This window comes from Pantherophis guttatus, chromosome 4 (genome assembly GCF_059756535.1).
Source record: "Pantherophis guttatus breed Tessera chromosome 4, ASM5975653v1, whole genome shotgun sequence".
NCBI lineage: Eukaryota > Metazoa > Chordata > Lepidosauria > Squamata > Colubridae > Pantherophis > Pantherophis guttatus.
In genome coordinates this window covers 901,049-919,385 of record NC_142066.1, presented here as the reverse complement: position 1 = coordinate 919,385, position 18,337 = coordinate 901,049, and the positions used below count along the sequence as shown (strand labels likewise).

General features: G+C 48.2%; 1 protein-coding gene across 2 annotated transcripts in view; it reads right to left on the bottom strand.

Moving 5' to 3' along the window:
- Positions 1-804: 804 nt before the first annotated feature.
- EPHB4 (EPH receptor B4) overlaps positions 805-18,337 on the bottom strand; it is a 44,090-nt gene continuing 26,557 nt past the window's right edge. Inside the window, exons 7-16 of one of the 2 annotated variants that reach the window (XM_060684735.2) lie at positions 18,125-18,281; positions 11,141-11,243; positions 10,739-10,809; positions 9,926-10,039; positions 8,087-8,334; positions 6,712-6,927; positions 6,439-6,588; positions 4,867-5,060; positions 2,726-2,881; positions 805-2,630 (exon numbers count right to left, since the gene is read on the bottom strand). In XM_060684735.2, coding sequence (XP_060540718.2) covers positions 2,507-2,630; positions 2,726-2,881; positions 4,867-5,060; positions 6,439-6,588; positions 6,712-6,927; positions 8,087-8,334; positions 9,926-10,039; positions 10,739-10,809; positions 11,141-11,243; positions 18,125-18,281 — 1,533 coding nt within the window. In that variant the 3' untranslated portion in view covers positions 805-2,506. Of the gene's footprint in view, positions 2,631-2,725; positions 2,882-4,866; positions 5,061-6,438; positions 6,589-6,711; positions 6,928-8,086; positions 8,335-9,925; positions 10,040-10,738; positions 10,810-11,140; positions 11,244-12,586; positions 18,282-18,337 lie in introns of those variants that run through there. The other variant, XM_087893775.1, reaches the window with a different exon arrangement.

Genomic DNA, 18,337 nt, shown 5'->3' with positions numbered 1-18,337 from the left:
TTCAAGCTTCCAAGGTTGAGAAACACTGCCTTAGACTTATATACCACTCCATGGTACTTTTACAGCCCTCTCTAAGCGGTTTACAGAGTCAGCCTGTTGCCCCCAACAATCTGGGTCCTCATTTTACCCACCTCGGAAGGATGGAAGGCTGAGTTAACCGTGAGCCTTGGCGAGATTCGAACTGCCAAATTGCAGGCAGCCCAGCAGTCAGCAGCAGGAGCCTGCAATACCGCACTCTAACCACTGGGCCACCACGGTTCTTGGTGGAAATGTGGGGTTTCTCTTAACCGGGTCAGCCTTGCTCAGTCTGGAGGTCCGGACGACTACAACAGCCATCCTTCCCAGCTTGCCTAGACCCAAGAGAGACGTTCGTAATCCATGTTTTTCTAGCTTCAAATTATCTGTTTAATGCTGCCCCCCGCCCAGCTGTGGGGAGCAGTTTCTGCTTCTCTTGTTTCGTAGGTAGAGGCTGGTGGGATGAGGAGGGGAAGACGATGGCACCAACGGTCTAAACCAGGGGGTCCCCAACCTTTTTTATACCCTGCACCCCTAGAATGCTTCCGATATATTCTCGCACCCCTTTCAAAAAATAAATGATCATTTGACATATACACTATCATTTTGAAACTTCTTAAGTTTCCCAAGTTTTCGCACCCCCTGGAATATTGTCTGGCACCCCCAGGTGTCTAAAACAGACGTCAAGATACACCCTGAGGGAGGGGGGGGGGCAGCCATTTTGTGAATGTGCCCACGACTTTTAACATTCAGCTCAGTCTTCCTGTGCAAACCAAGTTTAATACTCTATTTTTTTTTAAAAAAAGATTCTGTTTATTAAACAAACAAAAAAAAAGAGGATAATTAAAAAAAAAAGAATTAAATTAGCACTTTTCCCTGGGGGAGCAGCTTCCAACCCCCTACCTGTCAGCCTGTTTATCTCTGCTTTGCCCCCCACTTCCTTTGATAGGACAGTCAATGACAGATGAGAAAGGGGGGGCCTTGGTTGTGCCATTGCAGTTCCATTCTTGCATTTCGGGGACCCCTGCACCCCCACAGGTGTCCTGGGGCTCCTGACATTGCAACCAGAGCCTCCCTCATTCCTCCAAAAAATCCCACCTAGATATTGGACGTTTCAAACTTTTGCAATTCCAGGTAAGAATATCTGCCGTGCATTAGCAGTCGTGCATGTCTATGTGTTTGGCAGGGGGGGGCACCCTGGGACTCAGCCCCCTCCAAATCCCCTGCCAGCCATCAACTGGCCCCCCACCCCCACCCCTCGGCCGCCCCTCCCCTTAATTTTGGCTTAGAAGATACACCGTTTGTTTTAATAAAAAGCAATATGAGCACCTTCAATATGAAGGCTAAAGAATCATTATAGAAGCAGCAGCACCTCGGCTCGGATGCCAGCGCATCGCTCCCCTGGCACGGCTGGTAGGTGCCTGTGCCAACGAGGCCAGCTTGGCTGTGACGCCGCAAGATCCCGGGGAGCAGCCTGGCTTTGGCCTTCACCCTGCGATAAGCCCCCGGGGGGGGTGTCTCCAGGGGCCATCGGGAGCCCCCCCCACCCCTCTCCTCCTCTGTTGGCATCACCCACACGGCCTCATCCGTGGTGGCACCGTTGCCTGATTGTCTTGGAGGCCGGAGCCTGCCTTGCCAGTCCCATCCTGGGTTTCCCACAACTTCAGCTGCCCCTGCCCACCCTTTTATGCCGATTTGGGGTACCCTTTTGTCTTGGCGGAAGTCTCTGGAAGCCCCTTTTCTGCGGGGGCAGAGTCTGCATAGCCCACGCTCCTAAGCAGAGTTCCCAATTCTTTGGCTTCCTGGCCCTAGAGAGTGGGGGAGGGGAACCGGCTGCCCCCCCCCCGCCAACCACCCAGCTGCATCTCCTCCTTATGCAGAAGAGGTGCTGGGTTCAAGTCTCGTCTCCCCGTTGCTCGAAGTCGGCAGAAAGCGAAGGGGCGCCTGATCTCCCTTTGAGGCTGGATGAGTTTGCCCACCTGTATCTTCCAGCAGGCCCCAAACGCCCGCAGAGGGGGCTTCGTTCCCTCCCCACTTCCGAAGGCCCCCCCAGAAACTGCTCCCCACAGCTGGGGGGGGGCACTGGCTGGGAAGGGCTGGTCTTCTTTGGCATGATATTCCTCGGAGCTTGGTCAAGGGAGGGCCCCAGTTCGTAGCCCCCCCCCACCAGCCGGCCTTCGTGGCCTCCGTCCCGGGGGGTGTATGTCTCCCCAATTTCCCTGCCACGAAGCTGGCGCAGAACACGACTGTCCGAGAGGGTCCATGGGTCAGTCTGGAACTTCAGTCTCCTTGGACATCCTCCCCAAAAATGAGGAAGGAGCAAATATATGGGGGGAGGGGAAGCGAGAAGAGCAGGAGAGACGTGGGGGGGGGCTGATGGGGCAAGTCAAGAGGAGGCATCTCCTCCAGGCCAGTTCCTGGCTGCCCCCTCCCCAAAAAGAGGTCAAAAGTCAGAGACGGCCAAATTTGTGCTTCTCCGGCCAAGTACCCGTCAGAACTGTCCTGTTTTGACGGCTGTGGAGGTGCTGGCCTTGCCCTGGACATGCATGTTCTGGACGCTGGACAGGATCTTCTTCTGATGTCCGGCCAAGGTCACTCCGATTCTGAGCAGGTCTCTGCGGAGGGAAATCGAGGAAGGGGAGGGAGGGGGTGAGAGGGATCCTCTGCCTGCCCTTGCCCTTCCGCCCCTCCGGACCCCCCATCCACTCACTCGGAGGAGAGTTGGCTGACCAGCTCGAAGGAGGTGAAACCGGCATTGGCAAAGCTGTCTTCGTAGCGGCCCATCTTGATGGCACGTAGCCAGTCGCTGACCGACCCGAAGGACGAGTAGTGGGGCAGCCGCTGGTCCAGCAAAGGGTGGGAGGGCCTGGAAGGGGCGGGGGGGCAGAACCAGCAACGAGTCAGGCTCACGAGGAGAGGGGGGGCTCTCCCATAGGGGGAACCCACAGCCCAGAGGCAAGTCCTGTGTGGGAACTCTGTAATGGGTACCCAAAACATCTGGATGCTTGGGTGCCCCCCCCAAAAGCCTGTAAGCCTCCCCCCCCCAGCAGAGTCCACCCCAGACTTTGTGATTCACACAATTCTATTTCTAGGTAGCTGCTCAACAATTAGAAGGAAAATGTGCAAAGTCTAAATCCCTACGTCATTCATGGAGAATATAAAGATTTTAAGCAAGGATATCCAACTTGGCCACTTTAAGACTTGTGGACTTCAACTCCCAGAATTCCCCAGCCAGCTCTTTTTTTTCCCCCACTTTGCTGATGTCAAGGTATATTACGTTGACCGCATTCCCACCGTCTATTAAGAAAATTACCCTATCAAAAAATGGGATATGCTGGAAATCAGCCAAAATAAAAGATGCTGGAAATCAGCCAAAATAAAAGATGCTGGAAATCAGCCAAATAATAGTTGGAGGTACGGAGGAGAATATGCTGGAAATCAGCCAAAATAATAATATGCTGGAAATCAGCCAAACAATAGTCGGCGGTATGGAGGAGAATATGCTGGAAATCAGCCAAAATAATATGCTGGAAATCAGCCAAAATAATAATATGCTGGAAAACAGCCAAACAATAGTTGGCGGTATGGAGGAGAATATGCTGAAAATCAGCTAAAATAAAATATGCTGGAAATCAGTAAAATAATAGTAGGCGATATGGAGGAGGATATGGATTTTGGGATAAATCTGTGTAAAATGAAATGTGTAATAGGTGATAAGTGTGAGAAAATCAAAGTTAAAGTGATAAAGTCTAAGATTTAAAGATTTGATGAAATGGGCCTAGAGCTTAAGAAATATGGATAGAATTTTGTTCTATAAAAATAGAGTTGTATTTAATTTGAAAATAAGATTTGTGGTGATAAAATTGTAAGGAAAATGATTAGATTAAGAGGTTAGAATATTTTTTAAGATTAATGTTTTGATATTGAGGTTAAAAGATAACAATGAGTTAAGTTCATTTGGAAATTAAATTTGTGATGATATAATAGAATGGTTTAGATTAAGATGCTAGAATTTATGTTAAAAAATTTTATGTTTTGATTTTTAATTTTAAAAGATGTAATGGGAAATTGTGAATGGAGCCGGTTAAAGAAATGTAATCGATTGTACCTATCTATGAAAGAGATATTTTATGTTTATGTTTGGAAAAAATAAAATAATTTTTTTTAAAAAAATGGGATAAAGTAATCTACCCACATTCGTTCTTGTCCTATCCAGGCTGAATTCTGGTAAACCCTTGCCGGCTGGGGAATTCTGGGAGTTGAAGTCCATAAGTCTTAAAGTGGCCAAGGTTGGACACCTCTGCTGTAAACTTACTAATAAAAAAAAAAAATCTAGGAAAAACAATTGCAAAGGATGCCTGTTCCCAGGGGACTGCTAGGTTCTGTACATCAGGGGGTCTCCAAACGTGGCAACTTTAAGACTTGTGGACTTCAACTCCCAGAATTCCCCAGCCGAATCTTTTTTTCACTTTGCTGACTTCAAGATATATTACGTCGACCGCATTCCCACTATCTATTAAGAAAGTTACTTTATCGGAAAATGCGACATGCGTCAGGGGTCTCCAAACTTGGCCACGTTAAGACTTGTGGGCTTCAATTCCTACTGAGGAATTCTGGAACTTGAAGTCCACAAATCTTAACTTGGCCAAGGTTGGACACGCTTGTGTTTAAGCTGCCCGTTGGTCCTCTCCGCTTTTCCCTGTGTTTATATGAAACAGACCCCATTTTCCAAAGCCACCAAGGTGACGGGCACAGCGAGGGCACCCCTCTGCCCACCTCTAAAAGTGCCCGGAGAGGTTCCTGCGTGCACAGTCCAGGTGCCAAGCTTTGTTGTGTGTGTGTCCCACTTACCCCCCGTTTCCCCGCGAGACGATTTTGAGGCTGGCGGGATTCCGGATCAGTTTATCGAGAGAGTTGACGATCTGGGCGAAACGAGGCCGGGCGTTGCGATCCCTCTGCCAGCAGTCCAACATCAGCTGGTGCAGGGAGGTGGGGCAGTCGGTGGGGGGCGGCAGGCGGTAATCCTGCTCGATGGCGTTGATCACCTGGGGAAGGAGAGCGAAGCGCTGGGGGTGAGGAGGGAGGAGGGCAGGGAAAGGGGCGTCCTCCATCAACGGCGGGATTGGGGCCCGTGGGAAAATCACAAATCAGAGTGGAAGATACAGCTGGTCCTTGACTTATGACCGCACAATTGAGCGCAAAATTTCCGTTGCTAAACAAGACAGTTGTGAAGGGACTTTTGCCCCGTTTTACGACTACAGCTGTTAAGGGAGTCACTGCAGTTGTTAAGGTTGTTAAGTGAACCCAGCTTCCCCATGGACTTCGCTTGTCAGAAGGTCGTAAAAGGGGATCATGTGATTAACCCCCCGCTCCCCGGGACGCTGCGACCGTCATAAATACGAGTCAATTGCCAAGTGTCTGAATTTTGGGGATGCTGCAACGGTCATAAGTGTGAAAAATGGTCGTAAGTCACTTTTTCAGCATCATTTTAACTTTGAACGGACTTTAAAATAATTTGTTGTAAGTCAAGGACTATCTGTATGGAGCAGGTGGGAAATGAATGCAGGGAAAAAATGATCCTCCTTTTTCAGACGCCGGAATAAAACAAACCACAACAACAAAAACACGGGACCCACAAACTGGGCACACCGAGCGTGCAAATGAGACACAGACCGAAGAGGGCCTGTGGTTTGCCTTGAGGCATTTCCTTCCTCGACCTGCAAGAAGCATCCAGACGACCCTGGCCGATCCCAGCAAAACCCCAAGGAGAGTCAGAGCCGATTAGTTATGGGATGGGAGACCACCCAGCGATTGGGAAGGGGAAGAAATTGCCCAGAAGACGGGCAGCTTTTCAGGGATTGGCGCTGGTGCTCTCCAAGTTACACACCCACACCGGACACAAGGAATTCTATGGGTCAGGGAAACACCCAAGTCCACGTTAAGGGTAGGTTGTGTGAACCAAGCGGCTGGATGTGCAACAGGAGTCAGAACTCGTCTCCGAAAAAAGGTGGGTCAAAAGCTCAGCGAAGGGTCTGGATTGGGCCATGAAGGTCAGAGGTGCCACCAATCCCCCCCCCCAGATCAGCTGAAGCAAAGCTAGGAGAGAGAATAGAATGACAAGAATCGGACGGGACCTTGGAGGTCATCTAGTCCAACCCCCTGCTCAAGCAGGAGACCCTCACACCATTCTGAATCACTGGTTGTCTGATCTCTTCTTAAAAACCTCCAGTTTGATGGAGCACATGCAATTTCTGGTGGCAAGCGGTTCCACCGGTTAATTGTTCTCCCTGTCAGGAAATTCCTCCTTCGTTCTAGGTTGCTTCTCTCCAACTAACGGGGAAGGGGAGAAGTTGGATGGGGGCGTTTGGGGACCCCCAGACCCCTCCCCCAAAGTCATCCTCACAGGGGAAGGGGGGCACTCACATCCTGGTTGGACATGTCCCAATAGGGCCTCTCTCCAAACGACATGACCTCCCACATCACGATGCCGTAACTCCAGACGTCGCTGGCCGAGGTGAACTTGCGGAAGGCGATGGCTTCGGGGGCCGTCCAGCGGATCGGGATCTTGCCCCCCTGAGGAAAGAGGGATGGTAGAATTGGGGAGGGGGCAGAGAGCACGCGGGTCATCTAGTCCACCCCCCCTTGCAATGGGCTCACCCTTGTGTCCAGGGAGCGAAAGAAAAGAGCCGGACGTACCAAGGAGCTGGTGTAGGTTGGATCCGAGGAATTCTCCTCCAGGAAGCGAGACAGCCCAAAGTCGGAAACTTTGCAAACCAGGTTACTGTTGACCAGGATGTTCCGGGCTGCCAAGTCGCGGTGAACGTAGCTCATGTCGGAGAGGTAGCGCATGCCGGACGCGATGCCCCGAAGCATCCCCACCAGCTGGATGGGCGTGAACTGCCCGTCGTTCAACTGCAGGGAGGCAAGCGAGAGGGGTCAGGACCCCCGCAATGGGCTGGGAAAATATTTGGTGGGCTTTTTACTCAGATCCTAGGTTGTTGTTGGGAGGAATAAGGGATTGCAAAGGCCTTCAGTCGCTTCTTAAAAGCCTCCAAGGTTTGGAGAATTCACAACTTCTGGTGGCAAGCTGTTCCACTGGTTAATTGTTCTCACAGTCAGGAAATTTCTCCTTCGTTCTAGGTTGCTTCTCTAGATCTAGCTTTGAAAACTTTTTGCAGGGCTCTCCAAAGTTGGCCTCTTTAAGCGTTGTGGACTTCAACTCCCAGAATTCCTCAGCCAGCCATGATGTGAGTGACCCCACCAGTTGGGGGTTTTATCTGGGCCCTCCCAAGAGCTCCCACGCTGGCTGGGGAATTCTGGGAGTTGAAGTCCACAAGGCTTAAAGAGGCTGAGGTTGGAGAGACCCTTGTATCAACCGGAAGGTTCCAGGTGGGACTTCTTGGGGAAAGAACTACAGGAAAAACTCTTCAGAGGAACAGCTTAGTCAATGCACAGCCCACTCCCTTTCCAAAGGAAAAAAGGAAAGGGTAAAATAAATAAAATAAAAAAAAATAAAATATAAGAAAAATAACAAAACAAAGCAATAAAACAAAACATTAAATAAAAAATGAAATGAATTAAAATAAAAAAAAACATAAAATTAACAAAACAAAACAATAAAACAAAAAATAAAATAAAATAAAATAAATAAAAAAAATAAAAAAATGTAAAATAAAACAAAATATAAAAATAATAAATTAAAAAATAATAATAAATAAAATGAATAAAATAAAAGTGTAAAATAAAATAAAATAATAAAATAAAAATAAAACAAAAGACAATAATAAAATATAATAAAAATAATAAAAATAATAAATTAAAAAATAATAAAAATAATAAAATAAAATGAATAAAATAAAAATGTAAAATAAAATAAAAATAATAAAATAAATAAAAATAATAAAATAAATAAAATAAATAAAAATAATAAAATAAATAAAATAAATAAAAATAATAAAAAATAATATAATAAATAAAAAATAATAAAAATAAAATAAAATAAAATAAAATAAAATAACAAAATAACAAAAAACTAAACTAAACTAAACTAAACTAAACCCGGCCTGCTCACCCGCAGGAAGGAGTCGAGGGCGCCGTTCTCCATGAACTCGGTGACGATCATGACGGGGACGCTGCTGGTGATGACCCCGTCCAGGCGGATGATGTTGGGGTGCTCGAACTGGCCCATGATGCTGGCCTCGCTCAGGAATTCCCGCCGCTGCTTCTCCGTGTAGCCCCCCTTCAGGGTCTTGATGGCCACGTAGATCTCCTTCTTGCCCGGCACTTTCAGAAGACCACGACACACCTCCCCAAATTCACCTGCGAGAGTCGAGGGTCCAGCAGAGAGGGAGGAGGCTGCTTAATAATTAAATAGGAATTCAGGACCACCACCCCCAAAAAACGCAAGGCTTCCTCTTGAAGGAAAGGGGTGAGGAGGGTCTCTCCTCCAAAGTGATCTCTCCTTGGCCGGATCTCTTTAATTGCATCTTTTGGGTCAACACAGGTTACAACCTGTGGACTTCAACTCCCAGAATTCCCCAGCCAGCTCTTTTTTCACTTTTGCTGAAGTCAAGATATATTATGTTTACCGCATTCCCACCATCTACCTATAAAGAAAGTTATCCTATCAAAAAACACGACAACGTAGCTCCGTCACAATTGTTCTTGTCTATTTCCATGCTGGAATTCTGGTCAACCCCTTGATGGCTGGGAATCCTGGGAGTTGAAGTCCACAGGTTGTAAAGTCCTCATAGTTGCCCACCCGTTTTTGTAACAACTCCGTTCTCGGGTGAGGAAGAGACCAGCAGGGCCCCAAACAACAAAGCGGATACAACTTCCCATAGTCACTCAGAGGAATGACCCACACCTCTGCTGAAATGCTATCCAGGTAGTCCTCAACTTACGACCGTTCATTTAGTGACCAAAGTTACCACAGCACTGAAAAACATGGTCCTCCTACTTATGACCGCCGCAGAATCCCCACAGCCACATGATAAGAAATTCACGCTCTTGGCAACCAGAATTATTTTGGACAATCGCAGCATCCCGGGGTCCTATGTTCGCCATTGGCGACCTTCCCAGCCCGCTTCTGGCCAGCGAAGTCAATGGGGATTTGCTTAATGACCATGTGACTCGCTTAACAACTGTAGAGATTCACTTAAGAACCATGGGAAAGTAAGGTGGTAAAATCAGGTGCCAATCAATTCAGGAAATTGTGGTACCGATTTGGTCGTACGTTGAGGACTAGCTGCCTGTGATCGAAGCAGGGCTTCGTGTGCATCGCGACGCACATCAACACCGAGTTGGGGCTGCCCTCTTGACTTTGTTGAACCCCTCTCCTGCTCTCATCAGAAATCCCCCCCACCTGTTCTGCCCCAGCTACGGACCCCAAAGAACCCAGCACACACTAAGTCTGTACAAACTTTAGTTTCCTAAATTAAATCAGTCTTTTTCAAACAAAGGCTGATAATTAACTTTCTTAACAGCCTACAAGAATCCAAAGGATAAATAATCGTAATCTTAATGTGGTTGGCAGAAAGCCCAGAAGCAATTTGCAGGAAACTGATAAGAGAACTAAGATCAGGACGCGAAAGAGAGTGAATGAAGTTGTTCCCTGCAAATTGCTTCAGTTGGTGTTCCTCCTTAAATAGGCTAAGGGAGTGGCCAATTAGCCCCAAGCCTTACTCTCGAGGAGACCTCCTCCTGAGGAGCCACTCCTGCCTTTTGGCAGCCCTGCATGCTCGAGCATTGAGAAGAGGCTCCTCCACTTCACTCTCTTCACTTGAAGGAGCCTCTGGAGGTTCTGAAGGCCCTGGCTGAGTCTCTGCCTCTGGCACCACATCTTCTCCAGCTGTTTCTCGTAGCCCCACAGAAAGGAAGTGGGGAGCAGAGCGATGGCCCCAATCCTTACCTGCCCCGATGACCTCCTCGATCTTCACGTAAGAGACGTCGATCTCCTTGGCAAACTCTCTCACGGCCTCGTTGGGGTCTTCGTAGGTGAAGGGGTCGATGTAGACTTTGGTACCTGTCCGGAGATGGGGAAGGAGGGCAGCCGTTAAGGGGGCTCCCCCCCATGGATCCTAACCGGTTTGATTTTCTTAGTGGTACAGGCACTCCTCGGCTTGCGACCGCTCGCTTAGTGATGGTTCGAACTTACGACGGCAGCAGAAAAAGGGATTTAAAACCATTTTTCACCCTTACGACCGTTTTCCACCCTTATGACCACCGCCGCATCCCCAAAAGTCACGTGATTTACATTTGGATGCTTGACTCCTATTTACGACGGACACAGTGTCCCAGGAGGGTGGGGGGGTGTCACGTGATCCCTTTGGCGACCTTCTGACCAGCAAAGTTTACAGGGGAAGCCGGATTCACTTAACAACCAGGTTCCTCACTGAATGACCACCGCGGTTGTCACTTAACCCCGGTGGCAAACGAAGGTCGCAAAAGGGGGCAAAACTCACTTGCAAACCGTCTCGCTTAGCGACATAAATTCTGGGCGGTCGTAAGACGAGGACGGCCCTAATTCTACTTACATTTTTTGGTTTTATGGAGTTCAGTCTTTTTATAGTGGAAGCCGCTCAGAGTTACGTCGCAGTTGTGGTGGGCAATGAGTACATTTTGCAAATAAATAAATAAATTCCTGACAGCCTAACTCCCCCCTCCAGCCCCCTCCCCCCTTGGAAGCCCCCCACCCCCCCAATGAATCTCCTCCCATTCTCACCGTGCCCAATCAGGTATTGTCCGGGTTTGTCTGAATATTCTTGCTCTCGAGATGCAGAGGAGCCCTGGCGCCTGTCGGAGAAGGTACACAGATGACCTCAAAGCCCCTTGCTTGCCCGAAGCCCCTCCCACTTCCCACTTAGCCCCTCCCACCCCCATTAGCCCCTCCCACAGCCCGTGCCTGAATTCAACATATCATTCTGCTGGCCAATCCTGAACTCCTTCATCCCAGAGGCTCCTCTGCGTCTTCCTCATTTGTACAAGGCTACCTTCGATGCCGGAACTCCCAGGCGCCTGGCCACTTTTTTTTCCCCACGGTTTCCCTAGCCCTGGCTAAGCGGTGGGGCCCCTCCCACATTCTCCTGGCCCCTCCCACTCCTCCATTTGGGAAGCAGCGCCTTACCGGAGGCAGACCACAGCTACGATCACCACGGCCAAGATGAGGAGCGTCCCCAAGGCGGCCGTGCCCACGATCAGGGCCAACTTCTCCGTGCCGCTCGCTGAATCTGCCGGGAGAGGGGGGCAAAGGGGTCAGAAACAGCAAGGAATGCTGGGAAGGGAGCAGACGGGATCCGGATTGGGAGTTTGAGTGGAGAACAGGCAAAATAAGAGTGTGGACCCCCAAAACTTGGTGGGCGAAAAACACTGTTCCTCTTCTTTCCCTTTTTTCCTTTCCTTCCCTCTGTTATCTTCCGCTCCTCTCCTCTTCTTTCCTTTCCTTCCCTCTTTTATCTTCCTCTCCTCTCCTCTCCTCTTCTTTCCTTTTTTCCTTTCCTTCCCTCTTTTATCTTCCTCTCCTCTCCTCTCCTTTCCTCTCCTCTCCTCTTCTTTCCCTTTTTTCCTTTCCTTCCCTCTGTTATCTTCCGCTCCTCTCCTCTCCTTTTCTTTCCGCTCCGTTCCATTCTCTTTTTTTGTCATTTTAAAAGGGCTTCATTGCAAACCTATTAAAAACCCTCAAGGGGAAACTATAGCTCCCTGTCTCCTGATGACTGGCCCAAAATCACTCAGCCAGTTTTCATGCCTAAAGTGGGACTAGAACTCCCAATCTCCTGGTGATTGGCCCAAAGTTACCCGGCTGGCTTTCCTGCCTAAGATGGCACTAGAATTCATCATCTCCTGGTTTCTAGGCTTGGTGCCTTCACCACTAGACCAAACTGGCTTTCTCCATTTACAACTTTGGCCCTAAAAACCTATTTTTTTCAGTTAGCCGGACTGTCCTGATTTTATGGTTGGTTTTAAAATTTGATACGGATTTTAAGTTAAGTTGATAAGTTTTAAATTACGGGCCAAATTTATTTAATTATTTTAAATCTATTTTTAACTTTATGTATAAATGTTTTTTATCTTGGCTGTTCACCACCCTGAGTCTGAAAGGAGAAGGGTGGTATAGAAGTTTGAAAAAATAAATAAATAAAATAAATAAATAAACTTTAAAGCATCATTAGCAGGGGAGAGGAGGAGAGGGGGGAGAACAAGGAGGAGGATTGTGGGGTTGTCAAGTATGCTTCCTTCAGTATTCAGGAAAGGAAAACCCAAACTCAAGCATTTTGAAGAATTTGGTAGTTTTACTGAATAAGAAATGATTAACAACCCAGTTAAAGCTGGAAGTGAGCAAAACGCGCGAAATGCATCTACTAAGCTTCTCCCCCCCCCTCGTGTTCATAAATCATCAGCCAATCCAAAGGTCTTCCAAAGGTCAGGTGGCAACACGTCTGGCAGCGTCATTCATCAGGAATGTAGGGCAGTTGGTCAGCTGTCCCCTTTTGAAGATTCAGTTTCGTTTCTCACGAAGTCCCCTCCTACAAAGACAAAACCACCTCCTGCTCCCTTCCCCCCCCCTTTGCTCCATAATTAATCCCTCCCCGTTTCTTATGGCAGCTGAAGCAGGCAAGCTGAGGCTGACATTCGGCCCCCCTTGCAGAAGAGACGTTAGTCCTAAATAAAAGGAAAGAAGAGAGAGAGAAACAGAATATATACAATAATTATGGTTTATCTGGATATTTGGTATAAAATTGTTGTACTTTCTTGGGAGCTCGGACATCCCGTTTATTCACCCATTCAGCCTGAGATAGAGGAAAATGTTTCCAGGCAATCAGATATTGGACTTTACCATGGTGTTTTCTAGAGTCCAAGATTTCCTTAACTTCAAAATGTTGCTCCCCCTCTATGAGAATGGGAATTGGAGGGGTGCTTTGATCAGCCCTTAGGGGAGATGAGTGCTCAGGTTTCAATAAACTAACGTGAAATACAGGATGTATTCGTCTCAAGGTTTTTGGCAATTCCAATTCAACTGTTACTGGATTAATCAGTCTAATCACATGGAATGGTCCTACATACTTAGGCCCCAGCTTTTTGGACTTCTGGGTGGTTTGTAAGTATTTGGTAGACAAATAGACTTTGTCCCCCACTTTATAAATGTGAGCTGGGGACCTTTTCTTATCGGCTTGCGTCTTATGAGCCCGGTGTGCCTCATCTAATGCCCTCCGAGTCACTGCCCAGGTGCTCCTTAGTTGTTCAATCCAATCCATCAAGGAGGGATTTTGGGGATCATCTTGAGGTAGCTCGGGAATGGGTACAAAATCCTGGCCCGATGCGACCTTAAAAGGGGTGAATCCGGTGCTACTGTGTACGGAATTGTTATATGCCACTTCTGCAAATGGCAACAAGTCTACCCAATTGTCTTGCTGGTAATTTACGTAACACCTCAGGTATTGTTCTAGCACCCCATTGATTCTTTCACAGGCCCCATTTGTCTGAGGGTGGTGACTGGAACTCAACCCTTGTGCGGAGCCTATCAATTTCAAAAACTCCCTCCAGAAACTGGAAGTAAATTGCACACCCCTGCCAGAAATTATTCTTTTCGGAGACCCATGTAGTCGGTAAATCTGCCGAATAAACAGTTTTGCGAGGGTTTTTGCTGAAGGGATCTTTGAGCAAGGGATGAAATGTACTTGTTTGGAAAACAAATCAGTTACTACCCAAATGACAGTGCAGCCCTCACTGTCTGGTAAGTCCACAATAAAATCCATAGATATTTCCTTCCTTGGGGCGTTCGGTCTAGCCACACTTTGCAGTAATCCAGGGGATTTTCCTGGAGGTCTTTTAGCCGAGGCACATACTGGACAACTAGCCACATATGCCTCTATGTCCTTTTTAAGTGCAGGCCACCAAAATTGTCTCTTAACAAGATGTAGAGTCTTGACAAAAGCAAAGTGTCCTGCGGCCTTGGCATCATGAGCATATTTCAATACGGTTGGTCTTAATGTGGTTGGAACATACAATTTCGATCCAACCCAAGCTAGTCCGTCGCGAAGTGTGCATTCATTCGAGTGGGACTTAAACCACTCGTCAGTTTTTAGCGCTTCTCGTAATTTTTCGAGTAAATCCCCCGAGAGTTCTGGTTCGGTTTTACTCTGAGCTCTGGTAGTGACAGGTGTTGCCAATTGCGTTAAGGGGATCATTGGTTGAACCACTTCCTTCTTTATGCTGTTGTACTGTGGCAATCTGGAGAGTGCGTCCGCCATGAAATTTTTTCCCCCAGGAAGGTACCGTAAAGTGAAATTGAAACGCTTGAAATGTTGGGCCCAGCGCGCCTGTTTGGGTGACAGTTTGCGTGGTGTTTTTAATGCTTCTAGATTCTTATGGTCAGTCCACACCTCGAAAGGATGTTTCGCCCCTTCTAAAAATTGTCTGTATGTTAACAGCGCCCATCTAACTGCAAACGCTTCTTTCTCCCATATGGCCCATCTCCTTTCCGTCTCTGATAATTTACGGGATGTGTAAGCACAGGGTTGTAATATTCCATTCTCATTCTTTTGCAAGAGTATTGCTCCTACGGCGACGTCGCTAGCATCCGCTTGTACTACAAAAGGTTGTTCTATGTCGGGGTGTTTGAACATAGGTTCAGCTGCAAACAGTCGTTTCAGTTTTTCGAAAGCAGCTTGACAGTCCATAGTCCATTCTAGTGGTTTCGAGGGTTTGGGTTTTACTTCCCCTTTGGTTTTCAGCAAGTTTGTAATTGGCAGTGCGATTTTCGTGAAAGAGGGGATAAATTGTCTATAAAAATTTGCAAACCCTAAGAAACTCTGTAACTGTTTACGGGTGCGTGGTGTGGCCCATTCCATCACTGCCCGGACCTTTTCTGGGTCCATCTCTATTCCCTCATGCGATATACGATATCCAAGATAGTCGATTTTGTCTTGGTGGAATTCACATTTAGAAAGTTTGGCATAGTGTTCAGCTGCTCTGAGTTTATTCAAGACCGCTCGAACCAATCTTACATGGTCGGCCATGTTGTCAGAATAAATTAGAATATCGTCCAAATAGACCAACACCCCCTTATATAGGTGTTCATGCAACACTTCGTTGATCAACTGCATGAATACAGCCGGGGGCCCCTGTAGTCCAAAAGGGAGTACTCTAAACTGGAAACATCCCAGTGGGCAATTAAATGTTGTCTTCCATTCATCTCCCTCTTTTATTCTCACTCGGTAGTATGCCTCTCTTAAATCAAGTTTGGTAAAAAATTTTCCCTTCCCTAAATGGGCCAACATGTCCTTCATGAGTGGGAGGGGATAGACATTTTCTACGCAAATGGCGTTCATGTTTCTATAATCAACTACTAATCTGAAGGATCCATCTTTCTTTTCGCGGAACATTACTGGTGCTGCCACCTTGGGTTTGGCTCGTTCGATGAATCCCCGTTCTAAGTTTTTGTCAATAAAATTTCGCAATTCCCCCAATTCGTGAGGTGTCATGGGGTAAATTTTTGGTTTGGGAAGCTTCACCCCTGGGAGTACTTCAATGGTGCAGTCAGTGGCTCTGTGGGGAGGCAGAGCATCCGATGCTTTTTCGCTAAACACTTCCTTGAGGTCCCAATATTCCTTTGGAATTTTCTCTTCTCCCTCAATATAGTTAATGGCTACTGCCGCCCTTTCTGGTCTTATGTCGTCCCTCGGGGGGGGGCTTCCTTTCCCGGAGTTGGTTCTGCCGTGCGGATGCGTAGGACCCCCGTTTTCCAATTTACTCGTGGGTTCCATTTGCGAAGCCAGGGCAGTCCTAGAATGAGGGGTCTTTCCATACCAGGGGCTACAATAAATCTGAGATTCTCTACATGGTTCCCCAACTGCAATTCAAGGGGTTCAGTCATAAAGCTAGCTGGGCCCCCTCCTGCAATTGACCCGTCTAATTGACAAAATGCAATGGGTCTTTTTAAAGTTTTTAGTCTCAGTTCCAATTCCTCCACTACTTTGGGGCTAATTATGCACCTAGTGCACCCCGAGTCCAACAGGGCTAACAATTGCGCGTGAGCCCCTGTGGAGGGCACTCTTATTTCTATGGGAATGAGTAAGGGTTCTTCCGTGTGACTCACCCGATCGTCGGTGTCGGAGTCGGAGTCCGTCTCGCTGTCGTCATCGTTGGTTGGAGTTCCCAACTCACTCTGGTTTCGGGGAGTGAACTCAACGACTTCTCCTTTCAGGGCAGTGCCGCGGGTTTTGGCGGGTATTTTGTCGCCTTTCTTTTGGCCGGCCCCGGAAACTTTTGGCGGTGGCTTGGAGAAACATTCGGCAGCCCGGTGACCCTCTTTCCCACATTTGAAACAGGTGAAGGGCTTTGACTTGGGTTTGAATTCGGTCTTCCCGCCAGTCACCTTGGGTGCCCCCTTACGGTGGAAAGAGGATGACTGGTCCCTCATCCGCCTGCCTCAGAGTTCGCTCCGTCTCAGCTCGATCTCTACGTCCTCAGCTACTATGTACCATCTATCCAAATCATCGGGGACCCCCATGCTCCTGCAGTCTCGATATATCTCTTCATTCAATCCATCTTTGAAACTCTCCAAAAGAGCCATTTCTGACCAGCCTGTCATATAGGGTGCCAGTTCACGAAACTCTTGGATATACTCTGCCACCGGCCTCCGGCCCTGCTGAATGCTCTTCATTCTGAGTCTCGCCTTTCGTTCGGCTAAATGGTCTTCAAAACGCCTTCTAAGGGCCCTCATGAACTGGTTGTAATTTCTCAGCAAGAGGGAGTTGTTATTGTGGAGAACCACCATCCACTCAGCAGCTACTCCCTCTAGGGCATTCGCGACGCTTCTGACTTTAGCCGCCTCTGTTTCGTAGTCCTCCCCCCAGTCCTGCATGTGGTTCCACACTTGGGTCAGGAAAAATCCCAAGGCTTTAGGATTCCCATCAAACTTCCCAGGAAGGGGGGGGATTTTTGGCTTTTTACGTCTGCGGGGGGGGGGCCCTGCAAGGCTGGGGTTCTCTGGCCGGCTGCATCTCTCCCTCGAGCTGCTGAAGCCTGGGATGTTCCCTCCTCAAGCTCTTCCTCTCCCCCGCAGGCTGTCTCTTCGGGCTCCCCCCTGGGGCCTGCTTTCCCCTTCTCCACAGGAATTTCAAAAGACTCACGGTTTTTCCTGCTTTCTTCCACATCACGGATAAGCTGCAAGGCTATCATGAGACGTTCCTTCTGCTGTTGCATCCACACTGCCTCCTTTTTACGGGGTCTGGAAGTCGTCACTCCCCGGGGGTTCTCCCCCCAGTCCGGCAGTCTCCCCACTCCTTTGGACCATCTAGCTTCCTCCGGCTCCAAACGGAGTTTTTCCAACCATTCTGCAGTTTCTCTTTCCGACTGGAGGGCGGTGGAACTCGCTGCCCACATCTTCTCTTCTCCATCACTCCCTCGATCTGACATATTTTGGATTTACAGTCCCCTCGGTTTTGTCCGGGATGACTGGTTGTGTCTTCCAGCTTAATGTCAAGTATGCTTCCTTCAGTATTCAGGAAAAGAAAACCCAAACTCAAGCATTTTGAAGAATTTGGTACTTTTACTGAATAAGAAATGATTAACAACCCAGTTAAAGCTGGAAGTGAGCAAAACGCGCGAAATGCATCTACTAAGCTTCTCCCCCCCCCTCGTGTTCATAAATCATCAGCCAATCCAAAGATCTTCCAAAGGTCAGGTGGCAACACGTCTGGCAGCGTCATTCATCAGGAATGTAGGGCAGTTGGTCAGCCGTCCCCTTTTGAAGATTCAGTTTCGTTTCTCACGAAGTCCCCTCCTACAAAGACAAAACCACCTCCTGCTCCCTTCCCCCCCCCTTTGCTCCATAATTAATCCCTCCCCGTTTCTTATGGCAGCTGAAGCAGGCAAGCTGAGGCTGACAGGTGCCTCCTTGGTGCTCTCTGAGTTTAGTGGTTTTCTTGCAGGCATTTCATGACCCAACTATGTACCATCATCAGTGCTAGAAGGGAGAGGGGGTTTGCTGTCACTCAGACTTCTTCTAGCATTGAGGATGTTATCTAGCTGGATCATGAAACTTCTGCAATGAAATAACCAAGCTCAGAGAGCACCGAGGACTCCTCTCTGGCAGCCAAGGGGGTCTTACCGGCTCCGTAAGTCTGGAAGGCCTTCTCTGGGCCAAACCCTCCGTAGCCGACCTCCGAACGGGCCCGGACTTTTACAATGTATACAGCTCCTCGACGCAGCCCAGACAGGGTCACCCGGTTCTCAGACGTCTTCACAAACATGGGGCCACCAACCCCCTGTAAGAGGACAGACGGAGAGAGTCAGATCCCAGCCCTAGCCGTGCCTTCCATGT